At 46.6% G+C, this 18,127-nt stretch overlaps 1 protein-coding gene across 5 annotated transcripts in view; it reads right to left on the reverse strand.

Annotated features, from left to right (window-relative positions):
• LOC147457218 (tRNA/rRNA methyltransferase (SpoU) family protein) overlaps positions 1-18,127 on the reverse strand; it is a 241,074-nt gene that overhangs the window by 154,851 nt on the left and 68,096 nt on the right. For all 5 annotated transcript variants that reach the window (XR_015188091.1, XR_015188090.1, XM_086512176.1 and 2 more), the window contains 5 exons: positions 16,474-16,730; positions 16,149-16,382; positions 15,907-16,062; positions 15,009-15,146; positions 3,946-4,182 (listed from right to left, as the gene is read on the reverse strand). Coding sequence is in view for 3 of the 5 variants with exons in the window: in XM_086512176.1 (XP_086368302.1) it covers positions 3,946-4,182; positions 15,009-15,146; positions 15,907-16,062; positions 16,149-16,382; positions 16,474-16,730 (1,022 nt within the window). In the remaining 2 variants the exon portion in view is untranslated. The remainder of the gene's footprint in view (positions 1-3,945; positions 4,183-15,008; positions 15,147-15,906; positions 16,063-16,148; positions 16,383-16,473; positions 16,731-18,127) is intronic.

An 18,127-nucleotide genomic window follows, 5' to 3' on the forward strand; every position in this document is an offset into this window, starting at 1 on the left:
TTTGGGTCTTCTGGTATTTGTTGTCCACAAGGGCTTAAGGGCTGAGAATCGGGGCGATCTTGGTGGCTGAAAATCCCTGTTTTTGCTGATGTTTCTACGCTGAAATAAAACGCTGAGATCAATGGTTCAAGCTGCGTTTTTAAATGGCTGTTGCCAGCTGAAAACGCTGAAGAGTTGCTGCGTTTTTCAAGGGGCTGAACTGATGGTAAAAACGCTGGTTTGACTGCAGGCTGAGGTGCGTTTTTTATGGCTGAATTCGCTGTTGAATTGCAGGTATGGCTAGCGTTAGTGAGATCTTGATGCTGCTGCCAGTTGAAGGTGAAAACGCCAGGCAAGAGGAGGTATGGGATGGCGATGGCTGGCTCTGGAAAACGCCAAGGGGATGGATCCTTATAGCGATGATGAAAACGCTGGTTGATGGAGTGGCCTCGCCAAGGGATTGGGTAGGGTCTTACTGAGAGAGGGAGGGACACCTGTTGCTTGGGGAAGCTTGATGTGCCTTTGCTCATCTGCCAATTTGTGCTAACTTGGGTTTGCTTATATATTAACTTACCCAATTTGCCCTACTGAGTACCCAACAAAAGTCACTTAATAAATAAGAGAAAAATGTCAAAAATAGGGGAAAATGGGATAAAGTCACTTGAAGAATCCCCAAACTGACTCTGATGGAATCTGATGGAAATGCTTATGGTTATGCAGTGTGCAACCAGAGGATATGCATCTACACGGTCTACGAATAGACTCACAAAAGTGCCAAATCACTCCTAATCTAACTTGACTGGACTTGACGGAAACCCTGCTATGGTGTAGCTTGTCCACGGACACATAGGGTTGGGATGTGTCATGTGACAGTACACAAGAGAAATGTATATGCTATGGAAAAGGTACACTAGAATTACATAAGTTATGTGATTCAGATAAGGCACGAGATCTTGACACTAGGAAATCCACCAGTGGGAATGTCTTCACTTTAGCTAGTGAGGTATCTCTTGGTGTTCCAAAGCATTTCAGCCACACAGGCTTCCAAAGAAGCTATTTGGCTTGGCCGTCTGGTCAGGGATTTTGGTCTTGCTGCACGTGCTCCAGTACTTGGTTGTGACAGCCAAAGTGCAATATGCCTGACTAAGAATGCCATGTTTCATGCACGTACCAAACATAGATGTTCGGTACCATTTCATATGATAGGTCTTGGATGATGGTCTTGTCACACTGACTAAGATCCAAACCCAAGATAACCCTCTATACGTTCTCACTAAAAGTCTTACAAAGGCTCAGCATGAGCATTGCATACAATTAGTGGGAGTTGGTTATCTTAAAGGTACCACTCTGGGCCTTTAAGTGGGAGGTTGTTGGGTGTAAAGGCCCTTTCTCCCATGTATAAACTTACCCTAACATAAAAAAAGTACATTCATTATTCTTGTGTACCATCGTAAGTAGTACACGCAATATCTCTGCATACTCTCTCACGCTCTACTCAGAGACTCTCTTAGCTTCTATTAGGAAGCCTTGGGAAGAGGCTTCTCCGCCCACTTCTTTACCATGAAGTCCCTTGCTTGCCCAGGGAGTTTAGCCGCTAGTTCCTTTGTTCTCGCTATGAGATTCGCAAATGTTTCATCTGGTCGGAGCACCAGGTTCTCTAGCTAATCTAGGAACATCTCTTGGAAGCGTTTTTACCACGGTGTGGTCTTGCATATAAAACAGAGACATCTTCTCTATATGATATCAAAATAAATGCCCTCCTAATGTGCAAGAAGCTAGGAGAGTAGTAAATACATCTAAGGTGAACCACTGTTCAGGTCCGTGGTGTGCCTCTTGGTTCAATATGCTCGAAGTCTCACAAAGGTAAGTGAACTTGTAAGCGAGCGATAGTGATAGCATAGTAGTCATGAAGTTTCAAAACGTTTCGTATGAAACAAATTTCAAAAGGGTTGACTAGTTCATGAAACACCACAATAGACGTTTCATCAAAATCTTTCAGTGTCAAGCCATAATTATGTGTCCGCTGAGGTTACACTCAAACACAATTATAGAAAGACTAGGAGATTCAAAAACTCACTTTGAAGTTATAAAGTTCAGTCATGGCATACACCTTCTCTCACCTTGAGCCGAGTCAGATGTCTTTCTCAAGAGAGCAGCATCTTCTTTGTACTATTACAATGAATTTATTATTCATCGAGATATATGGACATTCTCTCACATGGCTAAGATGTGTTGTTGGCCAGACATGCCTCTCCTGGCACGAGTTGGAGGTAGAGGTTGGGAGACAGTGGAGTGCCTTCAGAGTAACGCATATGCACGGTTCGTAGGCTAGCACAAGAGACCGAGAAGAATTTCATCTCCCGACTGTCCAGCTTATTGTGAGGTGAGAGGATGTTTTCATTGCCTATTCTAGGAGGGAAATTGCACCACATCCGAGAGCCATAGACTACCTAATTCAAAGATGCATTGGTTTATAACACTGCTCAAAGATAGCACACTTATGCACACATGCCCTCTACAAAAACAGAGGAAAGGTTTTTTCACCTCCCAAGCAAACATACAGCGTACAATCAGGGCTCCCACCTAGTGAATTCTAGTGGAAAGAGCCGTTTTGATATAGTGCATAGCCTAGACTTCGAGGGAGACCACTATACCAATGCCCCTTGCAGAGGAGGATCCAGAATAACATTACTCGATACCGGGCAAGGCCTACTCGATTCTTCACGAGAGAGGAGATAGATAACATAATACAAAAAACCAGATGACCAATCCCTTCCTCCTTGAGTTGTACCCTCCCCCTTACAATTTGATTCCTTGGAGAGTACCCTCCTATGATGGTTTGATTCTCATTGTCACACTCGTTGCATACATTTCATTTTGCTAGTTCCAGTCATCTTTTGCTCCAAAGAATTATATCACATATATGATGGTAGTAACTTTTGGTCTCATAAGTCGTTTAGATTTTCTGTGGACGTTAGAAGTTCATGTCACTTCATTTTAGTAAAGTTTGTTGAGGCTCATTCAGTTTTCTAAAGCACGCCAAAGACTGGGCGCGCTAAGGACACACACATGAATTGATGGTCACATGAGCTGATAACACTCAATTCTTGATGGTCACCTGAATTGAAACCTCCAAGCTGCTTTTTGGTTGTTATTTTAAACAGTACGGACTACATTTCTACAGCAATAAGACCCCACCTCCTTCGAGTAGTGTAGCCAGGGCCAAAGTCAGTTACAAAGCAGTAATGGACAGGTCTAAAAACCTAGAAGATGAACGCATTACCAAACACCATTGATAGGAAAGCCCACTTTTTGGAGGAAGATGTGAGAAAGCATATTAACCCTCTGCCTGTTAAGAGCCGGGAAGCTGTTTAAACAAAAGATAAAATCGTGTATGACAAAGTGCAGGCGATCCAAACAGTTTCTGCACTCCTGAAGTTTCAGACAGTTCTGTTAAGATTTTTCCACCTATGGGGCCATTTCTTTGATATGCCTACTTCATATGGCATTAGTGATAATCATAGATTGCTGTTTGCAAATGGCTTTCAAGTCCTCTTTTCTTGAGTATGTTTCAACAGTCAACAACGAAGGATGATTGAAGGTACATTCAGTCTATTTGCTCAAATAATGTGGGACTGTTCTCTAAAATATCCAATAGTGCTGGCAATTTCTTGAATCCATTTCCTTTTCTCACTAAATATTTCATATATTCGTCGCATGTGTCTAGCCATTGCAGAGAAGCAGAGTTTGATGATGTAACGTCCTCATCGGACTATATTTTAGCTGCGAGAAGTATCCCACATTGACAGTAAACTGCTCCTGCCTGCCTTATTACCTAGAGCCTTGCCTTTGAGCAGAGACTTTTACAGCTAGTAAACCAAAAACCAAAAATCGACTTGGCACATTCTTTGTGTGAAAAATAATCTTCTTTTCATTAAAAAAAAAAATGAAGTTAAACGACCTCACTTTTTGTACTAAAAGAACTGCGCGGCGACTCCTTGCAAGAATGCAACCATGCAATAACCGATTTGTAGTCTCAAGAAATTTCCAGGTAAGAATGTCCAGTGTGCTTTGGGCCTGAAGCCCTCCATAAATTATTTCTTGGTTGACTAACGACAGTACAATTGGGCTCACTGATAAAGCCAATGCCTTGAATATGGATGCAAGGGCCTCAAAGATACTTAGACAAACTTCAGCTTCCATCTATATCACAACACAAACATTTCATTAGAATAGCATATCAGGACAATAAACCTAAACAAAAAATTGAACGAATGAATGAGAGTTGGAATAGAATCTGACAGACGCTTACAAAGCTCCCTCCATGCTGATATGTGCACACATGTCTGCCCCTCAGTATGAAACTCTGTTCCTGCCTCAAACTGCTCAGTTATGAGCACTAGCCCCTTGATCCGTAAGCCTCAACTCAGTCCAATCGTTTTCTCAGCCTGCTACTGCAATGTCAGCCTCTCAGCCCATTCTTTTCTCGTTTAGCAACTCCTGCTAGCCCATCGCTTCTAAGAATCATTTCCCACTCTTCATCCAGAAAACCTCACTGACCCCCTATAGCCCTTGCGAACAAGTCACTGAGGCCCATCCTGATCTTGCCAGCTCTCAGTCTCGCCTCTAACCTCAAGCCCATTGCCATAGTCTTAAAATAATACTGTAAAATAGAGTACAGCTGTTGATTCCTGTGATGGTCCGCATGTAAGTGCAGCAACAGTTCTTGGCACGCATTTGCAGTGTCTTCAAGGGAGAGATTGGAGAAGGTTCTAGTGGTGGGCAAAGGTGCAAGCGCATTCCGTATCCCCATCGCATGTCCAATATCCTCCACTGTAAGAGTCACTCCATTTAGTTTTGGAAAAGTAAGTAAGAGGGCACTCAGCTTGGCACTGGAAATTGTGCAGGACACATCGGCCTGAGCCAGATTTTGGAGACCCAAGTGTAGTAATTGCTGCTGAGAGAATGCATGTTTGAGTACTGGGTTGGGTGCTTGTAAGTGATAGATCATTAGTAAGGGTACCTTCGAGATGGCACCAGCAGCAGGGCAGGGCACCTGGAGAGTCGTGACCTTGCCAGATTGGGGTGAATCTTCCTCGGAAGATTCACCGTACAGTTACTCTGAACTCGGGGCATAGTCTGATTTACTCTCACTGCTATCCCCACAGGAGGTAGAGGAGGCAGAGGACGCTTTCTCTGACAGGAGGTCGATTTCGAGTACAAACAATATTGATAAAATATACCAGAGAATCTATTTGGACTGAAGTCTGCAATTGCAATTCACGATGACAATAACTATACAGAATCGTAAGACTCCTTATCTCCCGTACGATGCTGGACCAAAGGTGAAGAAGAAGAAGATGATCACCAACCGCTACTACTCATATGTACCACCGTAAAGAGCCACCAACGGCTCATAAATGTCAGCCATGTGGTGACCTGGCCACGAGGTCCACTAGACCACCGTCGGTCGTAGGTAAATACCCTACCATGTGTCACTCCCAGACCAAGGTCCGTCCAGTGTGAACCAATCCCAGTGTTACCCACTGTCCAACTGTATGTCCTGTGAAGTGACTGTAGCCCTGCTACAGGTTGCCCGCCACAAGACCGCTCACCGTCTCAGTGAGAGGAATACTAAAAAAACTGTGACGGAAAACCACTAGCTACTGCATCCGTACATCTTTCTTGATTGCAATCGCCTTAAGCTTGTAACTAAGCAAGAACCAGTAGCTACTGCATCCATACATCTTTTCTTGATTGCAATCTCCTTAAGCTTGTAACTAAGCAGGAACCAGTATGTATGATTGCATAGCCTGGTCCATGCTTGCAGTTGCCATACTTTTCTGCAACAACACTCTTCTCGAAAAGATGGATTACCATAAGCCCGAGTAACACCGCAAATAGGGTTAAGCTCCATCATGATGGCAGAATGAAAGGGCCTTCACAGCAAACAGGATGGCAACCAAGTGAATGGAGCCGATCATGCAGGGTGGGGGAAACTTGCTGAACCTGAGAGGGGTGGGGAGGGCTAGATAGGGGCGAGGGTGGGAAGGGCTAGATAGGGGCGAGAGGGGGGGGGGGGGGGGGGAGGATGGGTAGGGGCGAGAGGGAAGGGCTAGCTAGGGGCGAGAGGGGGTGGGTAGGGGCGAGAGGGGGAGGGTAGGGGCGAGGGGAAGGGAGAGGGTGGGTAGGGGCGAGAGGGGGTGGGTAGGGGCGAGGGGAAGGGAGAGGGTGGATAGGGGCGAGAGGGGGTATGTGGGTGGGTAGGGGCGAGGGGGGAGGGGGAGGGTAGGGGCGAGGGTGTGTGAGGGGGTGGGTAGGGGCGAGTAGGGATAGGGTAGGGGCGAGGGGGGGTGGGTAGGGTTAGGGTAGGGGCGAGGGTAAGAGAGGGGGTGGGTAGGGCTAGGGGGAAAAGGGTAGGGACGAGTACGGGAGGGTAGGGGCGAGAGTGTGTGAGGGGGTGGGTAGGGGCGAGGGTATGTGAGGGGGTGGGTAGGGACGAGGGTGTGTTGGTAAGGGCGAGGAAGGTCAGAGCATTATGAAAGTACAGGTTGAGGACAGAACCAACTATTCTCAGCAAGACAACGAGCAGGAGTAGGGAATTCATCCAGCACATCAAGTAGGACCTGCTCTGTGAAGGGAGTTGGCTAGACACAGAGGTTAGCTTCGTTCTGGTTGGAGAAGCAGACACCAATGGGGCTGATGTTTGAAGGGGGTTGAACTCCTGTAGGGGAGATTTCTTTTTGCTTATATACTTTTTCCTCGGCTTTCCAAATTCAACGGCTTTTATCAAGAGGGCTTTCACCGAGAGCGCATCAGGAGTATCTTCTGTGACCTTCAACTCTTGAGCTGGCTCATGTGGCTCATAAGGTTTAGTTACCTTGGAAACATTGGAAGAGGGTGTACCTTCAAGCAAAGAGTGAATTGAAACTCCAAAACAGGGCATAGATTTGGTAGCATCCAACCATTCCAACAGATCCTCATCTGACCCGTCAGGTGGAGTAGGTTGTTCCAATTCGAGGCTGGTTGCTAAGGACAAAGAACTATGTTGCACCACGGGATCCATACCACCTTCTAAGAGAATGGGTTGCATCGAGGAGCCAGAATTATGTATCCACATTGCATCATTTCCCCAATCGTGGAGTGCTTTAGTGTGTCGCAACCATGGTCTTCCAATAAGCAAGGGAAATCCGCCCTCAACCTGGGGAAGACGAACCACCACAAAATCCAAGTTAAAAGTAGAGTCTTGTACCTGCAGAGCCACATTATCCACTATGCCCACTGGGTAGACTGTCCGCTGGTCGGCCAATGTAACTGTGAAGGGAGTAAGGCGAGTAGGCTGGAGACCTAGAGCTAGCATAGTGAACTCGGGCATCAGGTTGATGCCAGATCCACCATCCACTATCACTCCTGAGAATTGCCGACCTAAAACAGACACTGTCAGGCGAGGGCTTCTATAATCAGTGAGTGGAGCAGTAGGATTGGATATCATATAGGACTCTGACTGTCGCACTCGGAGGTGCCCGCCACTAGGACCTGCTCCAAGGTAAAGTGACTGAATAACTGCAAGGGTGTCACTTCTGAAACTCGCATCTAGTCGAAGCATGTCATAGAGGGACACTTGTTGGAAGGTGTTCTTCAAGACTGTCTCTGCTGTATGCTTCTCTTTTTCTACCTGTTGTTGTTCCTCTGGTACTTTGATCTTTTGTAAGTCAGCAACTGCTTCTAAGAAAGCCCCATCAATATCGGAGAGCATAGTAAAAGATCCTTTCTTAGCACTACGGGATGGCATGTCAGCTGCTGGAGAAGGTGTAGGCATTGGGGAGGAAAGGGTTGTACCTGCTGGAAGATTGAGGCCGAGGGCTGCCCTCTGAGCTCGTGTGAGGACACCAACTGGCTCTTCTACCAGCTGCAACTTGTCTTGAGAGGCAATCATATGGGCAAAAAGGGGTGGCTTGGGGTTGGTACTAACTGCTATGAAATTGATCTTGGGAAAGGTGAATTCAGGTTGGCTCTGACTTGGGCTCGAAGAGGTAGAGGCGCGTTGTTTTGGACAATCCTTAGTGTAGTGATCCTGAGCCTCAGGGCAAAGTTGGCACGGAGAAGAGCCTTCTGGCAGAGCGCATTTGCTCTAATAATGCCCATACTCTCCGCATCTGTAGCAGAGTATGGGCCGATTGGAAGGACGAAACGGGGGACGAGGTGGTTGCTGCATGGAGTTGGAGGCTGAAGTGTAGAAGCTCTGAGGGGTTGAGGTGGCATTAGCATTATAAAAACTTTGAGTCGGGAAAGTACTTGACATACCTTGGACAGCAGGGGTATTGAGCAAAGGTGGCATGTAGTTGGGATGGCCGTAGTGGGAAACCATGTTGGATGATGGTGCTAACCCTTGTTGGAGAGAAGGACCAAGACTTTGCTGTATTTTGTGCAATCCCTTAAGGTAGTAACAATCCTTGTCCTCATGTCCAGATTTTTCACAGAAGTGGCAGTAAACCCGAAGGGGGCATTCCTACGGAGGGTGCCCTGGAGAGCGGCATGAGCTACACCAAACCGTAGCCTTAGTCTCTTGCTGACACTTGAGCTCTTCTAGCTCGCGCTTAATCTGTTCCAATGCCTCATGATTTGGAGGCTTCTCTTGTCTAAGAGAGAAGGACCTCTCCTCTTGAAGAGCTCGTTGTAACTTTAGGGCTTCCAGTTCCCTGCGTAAAGAAGTTAAAGGATCAGCAGGACTACCTTCCGAGAACACAGAGGGAGTATCTATGTGAGGAGAGTTGTTGAACAGCTTCCTAGCCCCCTCTATCCTAGTAGCAGCTGCCATGAACTCCTCGAGAGTGGCGTCGGGTCGGAGACTCTCTCGGAGTTTTTGTTGAGAAGTTTTGGGAAGCGCCTTCTCCACCCACTTTTTAACCATAATTCATCGGGTTATTGGGGGAGCTTGGCCACCAGCGACTTAGTTTTAGTCATAAGCTCTGCAAAAGTCTCCTCAGGCTTGAGCACCATGTTGGCCAACTCATCCAACACCTTCTCCTGGTAGTCACGCGGCCTGAAAGCTGCACAGAACTGTTGTCTTAAGGCTGCCCAAGTTGCAAAATGGTTCTCTGCAAATTGACTGTACCATTTATCTGCTAGGCCATCCAGGGTGGATGGTAATAGTACCAAATAAGCATCTTCTCTGTTCAGACCACGTCCCCTACAGAGAGATACAAATCTTCTTGCATGGTCGTCAGCGTCTTCTGAAGAAAGCCCTTTGAAGGTAGGGAACTTGATGTTTACCTTGGCCAAAACACTAGCTAGTGGCTCCATGATTCCTTGCTGAGCCTGTTGCTCTATAGCTTGCTGTATCAGAATAGGAGAGAGCTTTACTGGAGAAGGTGATCGGGAAGATGGGGAACCTGATGAAGGAATGGGTGATGTGGTATGTGGAGGTATAGGTGATGAGGTTGAAGGATTTCTACAAGGTGTCAAAGGTCGTCTTCTATGATAGTACTTCAGAGGGCTCAGTAGTGCGTTTTGACGCTCCACTGACCTCCTTGTATGTGTCATGCAGTGACCACCAGTCCAACCAAGCTTGGGGCAAGAAAACTTGTGACAGGTCTAGACTCCACCAGACCAGACCAGGTAAGTGACTAGACCCAGCTGCGAGACCAGGGACGAGGAGGACTAGACCAGGGTCGAGGAGGTCTAGACCAGGGACGAGGACAGGTTGGACCAAGGCGGGAGAGGACTAGACCAATTGGACCAGGCGAGAGGGGACTAGACCAGTTGGAATAGGCGAGAGGAGAACAGTGCAAGGCAAGGTTAGCAAAGGTAGGCGAAGCTAGATAAACCTAACTAGCTTCAAGATTTGCACCTCACAGAGTGAGATTTCAGTTGAGGTCCCACCGTGATCGCCAAAATGAGAGCACCTGTAGCGCGGATAATGTGTCGTGCTCTCTCCAGTGTGGGTGCCCCTCAGTGCAATGTGCGTGACAATCTCACTCAAACAAATGAAAACTCTCTCAAACAGAATGAAACACAGAAACAATGGATAACAACAGAGACACGGCAGTGGACCAGAACATGTGGACTCGACTAGCTCAAAGAACCATGTACAGACTCTGGCGTGGCAGCACACTCAGCTCCATGCCCAGGACACACTGGTACAAATGGGGTGTCGAGGCTCAGATGTGCAGGGATGGTGAAGCAGTGCTCTGTGTAAGACTCCTTATCTCCCGAACGATGTTGGACCAAAGGTGAAGAAGAAGATGATGATCACCAACCGCTACTACTCATATGTACCACCGTAAAGAGCCACCAACGGCTCATAAATGTCAGCCATGTGGTTACCTGGCCACGAGGTCCACTAGACCACCGTCAGTCGTAGGTAGGTACCCTACCACGTGTCACTCCCAGACCAAGGTCCGTCCAGTGTGAACCAGTCCCAGTGTAACCCACTATCCAACTGTATGTCCTATGAAGTGACTGTAGCCCTGCTACAGCCTTGAAGGAGGTGCAATAAGCCCAAATTGTGCCAAGGATAGCCTGAGCCCAAGAAGTTGGATGTAGGTGACAAGCTTTTCTGAGAAGCGCGATTAGCACTTTCTTAGTGCTCTCAGCTTGCCCATTTGCTCTAGGATAGTAAGAGCAAGATTTGCGATGAACAATCTTGTAGTTCGTGAGGAGTGTGGAGATCAGGTCGTTGACGAAATGACTACCTCGATCACTGGTGATTTCCAGAGGGCATCCAAACTTGCAAAAAAAAAAAAAATCATATAAAAATTTTGCGACAATGGCAGTTGTACAGTCGATGGTAGCCACCACTTCAGTCCAATTTGTTGCATAATCCGTCGCTACCAAGAGATATTTCCGATTGCCGGGTTGAGCAAGTGGAGTAATTGGACCAACAAAAGAGTAGATTTCTTGATTTCTTCCCTTTGGTGATGTGTTATAGGTTCACCAAGGCCGACGGCTTCCATCAGAGGAACACTTGAATCATAGTCATCAGGGACTAACACACTTACTTCTTTGACTGGCACACTTTCTACTGTAGGGCTTGGGACACTGGTGTCGGCCTGAGGAGCTGGGAGAGAGAGTGTTACAGCCACAGGTGAGGCTCGAATAGAGATCACATAGCACGGCATCGATGTGGTAGCTTCCAACCACTGCAGCAGGTCTTCATCAGACCCGTCAGGTGGGATGGGCTACTCAAGGTCGGGATTGGACTATACTGATAATGAGCTGTGATGAACCACTAGATCCATACCTCCTTCGAGTCGAATTGGTTGCATGGGGGAGCCACGAGTATGTATCCACATGGCGTAGTTTCCCCAATCATGAAGTGCCTCAGTATGCCGCAACCATGGTCTACCAATAAGCAAAGGAAATCCTCCCTCCACCTAGGGAAGACTGACCACCACAAAATCCAAGCTAAATGTGAAATCTTGTACCTTCAGAGGCACCTGATCTACTATGCCCACCGGATAGACTTTCCTCTGGTCCGCCAATGTAACAGTGAATAGAGCAGGGCGGGTAGGCTGCAGACCTAAAGCCAACATAGTAAACTCTGGCATCAGATTGATCCCAGATCCACCATCCACTATGACGCCTAAGAATTGATGTCCAAGAATAGACACAGTGAGACGAGGACTTTTGTAGTCGGTGAGGGGAGCAACTGAATAAGAAATCATGTAGGACTCCAAGGGCTGCATAGGTAGGTGCCCGCCACTAGACCCTGCACCAAGATACAGAGACTGGATGATAGAAAGGGTCACTTCGAAAATTTGCATCAAGTCGAAGCATGTCGTATAGTGACACTTACTGAAAGGTGTCTTTCAAGATAGTATCTGTTGTAGGCTTCTCTCTTTTCATCAGTGCTTGCTCTGGTATCTTAAGCTTCTGCAAGTCCTCTACTGCTTCCACGAAAGCACCATCAATATCTGATAGAAGAGAGGTAGGTTGGCTCTTGGCATTACCTGTTGGTTTGTCAACTACTAGGGGAGTTTGACTCATTTGTGTGACTGGAGACGAAAAAGTTGGACCACTAGGGAGGCTGAGACCAAGAGCAGCTCTCTGTGCCCGTGTGAGCACACCAACCGGCTCTTCCACCTCCTTCAACTCATCTCAAGGCAACTACAAGAGTGGAAGGCGAGGCCTGTGGAATGGTGCTTACTGTGATGAGGTTAACCTTTGGGAATGTAAACTCCTACTTGTTCTCACTTGTGCTTGCAGATGTGGATGCACGTTGTTTTGGGCAGTCCTTACTATAGTGATCCTTAGCTTCAGCGCAGTGTCGGCAAGGGGGAGACCCTTCTAGCAACGGACATTTGCTCTGATAATGTCCATACTCCCCGCAACTGTAGCACAAAATTGGCCTATTGGAGGGGCAAGGTGGTGCGGCCCTTGCTGCATGGGGATGGATGCTGACGTGTAGAAGCTTTGGGGAATTGAAGGAGCATTAGCATGATAAAAGTTGGGGGATGCAAAGTTGTTGTGCATACCTTGCATAGGAGGTTTTGTCAGCAGAGGTGGCATCGGGTTTTGATGGACATAGGGTGAAACTATGTTGGATGCAGGTGCTAGCCCTTGTTGGAGAGAAGGACCTAGACTTTGTTGTATTTGCCGCAATCCCTTGATATAGTAGCAATCCTTGTCTTCATGCCCAGACTTTTCGCAGAAGTGGCAATAAGCCCGAAGGGGACAGTCCCGTGGAGGGTGCCCTGGAGAGCGACACGAGCTGCACCATACCATAGCCTTAGTCTCCTGCTGAGACCGAAGCTCTTCTAGCTCTCTCTTGATTTGATCCAAAGCCTCAAGATGTGGGGGTTTCTCCTGTCTAAGAGAGATTGATTTCTCCTCTTGAAGAGCTCGTTGTAGTTTTACGCCTTCAAGTTCCCTACATAAAGAAGTCAATGGATCAGAAGGGCTTTCCGAAAACACAAAAGGGGGCTCTATCTGAGGGGAGTTGGTGAACAGCTTCCTAGCCCCCTCTATCCTAGTAGCAGCCATGACAAACTCCTCCAGAGTGGCATCGGGTCGGAGACTCTCTCGGAGTTTTTGCTGAGAAGTTTTGGGAAGAGCCTTCTCCACCCACTTCTTAACCATAAATTTCCCGGAAGCTTGGCAACCAGAGACTTGGTTTTAGTCATGAGTTCTGCAAAAGTCTCCTCTGGCTGGAGCACCATGTTGGCCAACTCATCCAACACCTTTTCCTGGTAGTCACCAGGCCTGAATGTTGCACAAAATTGTTGTCTTAAAGCTGCCCAAGTTGCAAAATGGTTCTCTGCAAACTGACTGTACCATTTGTCTGCTAAGCCATCCAAGATAGATGGAAAGAGTACCAAATAAGCATCTTCTCTATTAAGACCACGACCTCTACAGAGAGAGACAAACCTCCTTGCATGGTCGTCTGCATCTTCTGAGGAGAGTCCCTTGAAGGTAGAAAACTTGATCTTTACCTTGGCCAAAACACTGGTCAACGCTTCCATGGCCTCTTGCTCAAGAGCCCGTTGCTCAATAGCCTGTTGTAACAAAATAGGAGAGTGCTTTACTGGGGAAGGTGACCTGGAAGATGTGGAACCGGATGGAGGAATGGGTGATGCCGTATGTGGAGGTATCGGTGACGAGGTTGATGTACTTCTACTAGGTACCAAGGGTCGTCTGCTATTGTAGTACTTCAGAGAACTCAATAGTGAGCTTTAACGCTCTAATGACCGCCTTGTATGTGTCATGCAACGACCACAAATCCAACCAAGCTTTAGGTAAGAAGACCTTTAACTGGCTGAACACAAGTCTAGACTCTACTAGACCAGGGCAAGTGACTAGACCACCAAGCTGGACCAGGGATGAGGAGGGCTAGACCAGGGACGAGGAGGGACTAGACCAGGAATGAGGAAGGCCTAGATCAGGACGAGAGGCTGGTTGGACCAAGGCGAGAGAGGACCAGACCAGCAGGCTGCACAGTGCAAGGCAAAGTAGGCGAAGCTAGGTAAAAACCAGCTAGCTTCTCGATTTGTACCTCAACAGAGAGTGAGACTTCAGTTGAGGTCCCACCGAGCGTGCCAAAAATGAGAGCACCTGTAGCACGGATAATGTGTCGTGCTCTCTACAGTGGGTGCTCCTCAGTGCAAGGTGCGCGACAATCTCACTCAAAACAGACTGAAAACAAAGGAACAATAGATAACAACTGATCGCACAGAGACACAACAGCAGACCAGAACATATGACTTGACTATCTCAAAGAACCGATACAGACTCTGGCGTGGCAGCACACTCAGCTCCAGCCCAGGACTCACGGGTACAATGGGGTATCGAGGCTCAGATGTGCAGGGATGGTGCAGATGTGCTGTGTGTATCGACTAGCTACCCTAGACGACGACGTGAGAAAAACTACGTCATGACCCAACCGCTACCACTCATATGTACAACCATAAAGAGCCACCAACGGCTCATAAATGTCAGCATCTATGTCTATCTCCACTGAGTGGCGGTGGTGACCTGGCCACGATGTCCACTAGACCATCGTATCTCTGCCACGTGTCACTGCCCAGCGAGTCCGTCCAATGTGAACCAAATCAGACCAGAGACCAACTGTGCTAACTGTATGTCCTGTGAAAGTGACACTGTAGCTGTAGCCGCCTGCTACATGCACATCGATTGTTTTTATTTGGTGGAAAACTTAGTGACCAAGGGGGCTCCACAGAAGGCTGTTCCTTTTCAGACCATGTGGCAGCTTTGCTAGTGATTGAGAAGGGAGCCAGGGAAGGGAGGCATGTACTCGGGATTCTTGAGAGCGTGTTCCTAATTTTTGCTCTCGTTCCCACCCCCATGTCTCATTCCCTATTCTTGCCCATTCCCTCGCTCCCCATTTTATGTGGAGATACACTCTACAGACCAGTCATAAATATTCCCACTCACTAGCCGGATAGTTTTTTCTTTTATAATTTTTGTTTGGTTTGTTGCCACTCTGCAGAGTGCATTCCTCTCTAAAAAAGGGACTACTATGCTTCAGTTATTCTAATGTGATAAATGTGCAGCAGTTTGCGAAACCAAACCTCTTCATTGGCTTCTTTCAGTGTCACAGCTTTCCATGCAAATTCCCACACAAAAAGTACTGCAGAATCTGAAATTTGGCTCTTATCTGTTTTACAAGCCCAGCAAATGCAATCTGCCACTGTCGTTACTGCAATGATCTGAAAATCCCACAAAGAATTTCTCAGCTTTCTGTGACAGTTTTATATTACGACTCTCCCCACAACGGCAAGATCAAACAGCAAATGTTACTCGTGTGTTTGTTCACAGATCTTTATGTCATTTCCACAACACAAAAACAATTAGTACATTACTACATCTAGCTATGACCATTTTAAAAAGTCGTTTAGCAGTGTTCATGTTCTCCTTTCCTCATCATTCAACATGCTTAATGACCAGACTCTTCAACCAAAATCAGCTGTTTCAGGTCTAAGCTCCCTCAACTGTTCTGGTTCTCATCAAGTGAATGAAAATTCCAGATAACAAGAAGAATGGAGCATACATTACAGAGTGTAGCCAGGGACTGCTTGTATTAATTGTGATGATTAATTGCATGCAGATGCAAGGTAAGCATCCACACTAATCTCTTGGATTCTGACGCACATTTCAATAGATCTTGTGAGTGTATGTACAACACTAGATTTCTTCCTAGGATATAAAAGGAAAATATACATGACTGCTCAGAGAAGCCTAGGATAGGTACCCGTATTGGGTATCATAGGAGGAAGGTATGCTGTGGTCACTCGGAAGAGAGTACCAGAACTACAACTACCTAAACATAGAAGCACAAAACCAGGAGGAAGTTTCTGCCACAGTTTTCCACCGTGGCAAAATGAGACTGTCCCCACAACACACTATCTGCAGTAAGGCTTAAACACTAGACACCGAATGAGAAATTGGGCACGATCAGTTATCACATACCCCTTTCAAAACACTTGATGTCACAATCATCGGAAGACGGCGCTGGCTTGGCCCCCCTAGCTTACCAGTCACAGAGTTAGGTAATGTAGCACTGCAAGAAAATCCATTAATCCAGAAAGCTGATGAAACTCTTTGTGCATGTGCCAGAAACTCGTCCTGCAATGCAGTGACAGACAGAGAAACATGAATGCATACAAATTGTGTATATTAACATTCACCATAAAGATCAAAAAGAAATGTACCATGTTTGCAGAGATAATAGAATGAAGGTGGTTTTGTATAACATCAAGTGGAGAGCCAATAGGCACCAAAACAGGCTGCTTCTTGATCTCCTGAGGCATAGTTTCGGAGGTTTCAGGCTCTTTAGAAGAGAATGAGAACAACCTCAAGATGCTACCAAGCAAAATTAGAAGTTTTTCAGGGATACAGGCATTGTATGCCCTTTGATAGATTTGAGCAGCATGACCATGTATACACTGCCCCCAAAAAATGCTATCAAGTCAGAACTCAGCATGGGCTTACATCCAGGAGACCATGAATCATAATGCTCTATCAATTTCAACTTACTGTCATCAGACTCGACAAATTTTTAGACTCCAAAAATCCAAAAGAGGCCACTCTTGCCCACTTGTCTGCTTCCTGTGTCCACGTTTCAACATCTTCGTCGGTGATACTATCGCTACTGTACACTGCAGGCTTAATGAATGCTTCAGAGATTTCGTGAAGACCCTCAGTCATCCATGTCTGAACATCAAACAAGGACTCAGAATCTGTCCTATTTGGTGTCGACCTGAGCCAAACCCATACATCATTATGCAGCATCCCTGACATTCAACACCCTTATCAGCTTCAAACAAACAGAGACTCATCAGAATAAAAAATTGGAAAAGACCGGAAACACAAAAGACAAGAGACTTCACTTGTATGACAAGATTTGAAGAAAAAGAAACAAAGAATACATCACCTCTACAGAGCTCCAAGTGAATCTTATTGTAGAAGGAAAACTTCTGCTAGGACACAAACACAGTAATAGTGCAAAAGACAAAAGGGCTAAGCTTGCTACGGAAGACCTAATTGCTTGCTCCTATCTAATAGCCAGTATGTCCCCATGGTACTGAAAACCTAAGCACTGCCTCCTTTTTCCACAAACTGCAATATAAACTGCTCAACAGAACTTTCAATGATTGTCAAATATGCATTCAGATAATCTGATCACAGAACTAGATACAAGACCTGCTTTTATATTTTGCTAGCTACATCATAGACTACAAGTACATGCATTAAAGCATACCCCCCGACAATGGTCAAATTTGGACCCCCATTCCCATTTTCCATTCTGGTCCCCATTCCACGTGGCAAATCATGCCCGTTCCAGTTCCCTTTTTGCATTCCATGTGAATAAGCATAAAAAGGTGTCCCCTTTCAATTGGAGAAATAAACATTGTAGTCAAGTATTTGGTCCCCAGACTGATCTCTTGAGTCTTGAGTCCTCCGTCAAGTCATTGCACCATAAACTTCCCCTTCCATATATTTCTATTGGATTTGTACACGAACCTCTGGATACAGATACGACTAATTTCGTTTCTTCGTACCACGTTAAGCACCACTGTTTTGAACTCCAATGCCTTACCCATCTTCAAGACATAGTTCTTGTCAAGAATGCTGTAGGATGCTCCAGGCAGCTATTCTCTCTGTACGATCATCTCCCCTCTCTCGCTGGCTCTCTCTTGACGCAGCCCAGTTATGACCCAGCCCAGTTTCATATCTTCTATTCATGACTTCACGGTCGGCTCCAGACCTATTTGGTATAGCGGTGGACCACGCACTCCTGACACTCACCATATCATTTAGTTTCAGTTCAGCACCTCTGGCACGGCCACCCACACATGCCTGTTACACCTTTACACAAGAGACTGACTCAGTTTATATGGACGGGATCTACAGGCACCTATGTACAGAGGAGCCAGGCCGCCCTCTAGACGAGCTCACTCAGATCTTGACAGATACACTACATGCTGCAGCAGTCGAGGCATACCCTCACACCCAGCCCGAGTCCAGACACCGCACTGGGAGTATGCCCCAGAACAGCTGGTATGATGATGAGTGCAGAGAGATGCGAGCTACACTTCAGAGGGAGGTACTTTTAGGGATTATCACACACAGACGGTCGCAGGTTCTCTTTTGACGCCTAGTACGGCGAAAGAAGAGAGCTTATCTTGCT

This window comes from Adiantum capillus-veneris, chromosome 5 (genome assembly GCF_014529385.1).
Source record: "Adiantum capillus-veneris isolate H3 chromosome 5, ASM1452938v2, whole genome shotgun sequence".
Taxonomy (NCBI): Eukaryota; Viridiplantae; Streptophyta; class Polypodiopsida; order Polypodiales; family Pteridaceae; genus Adiantum; species Adiantum capillus-veneris.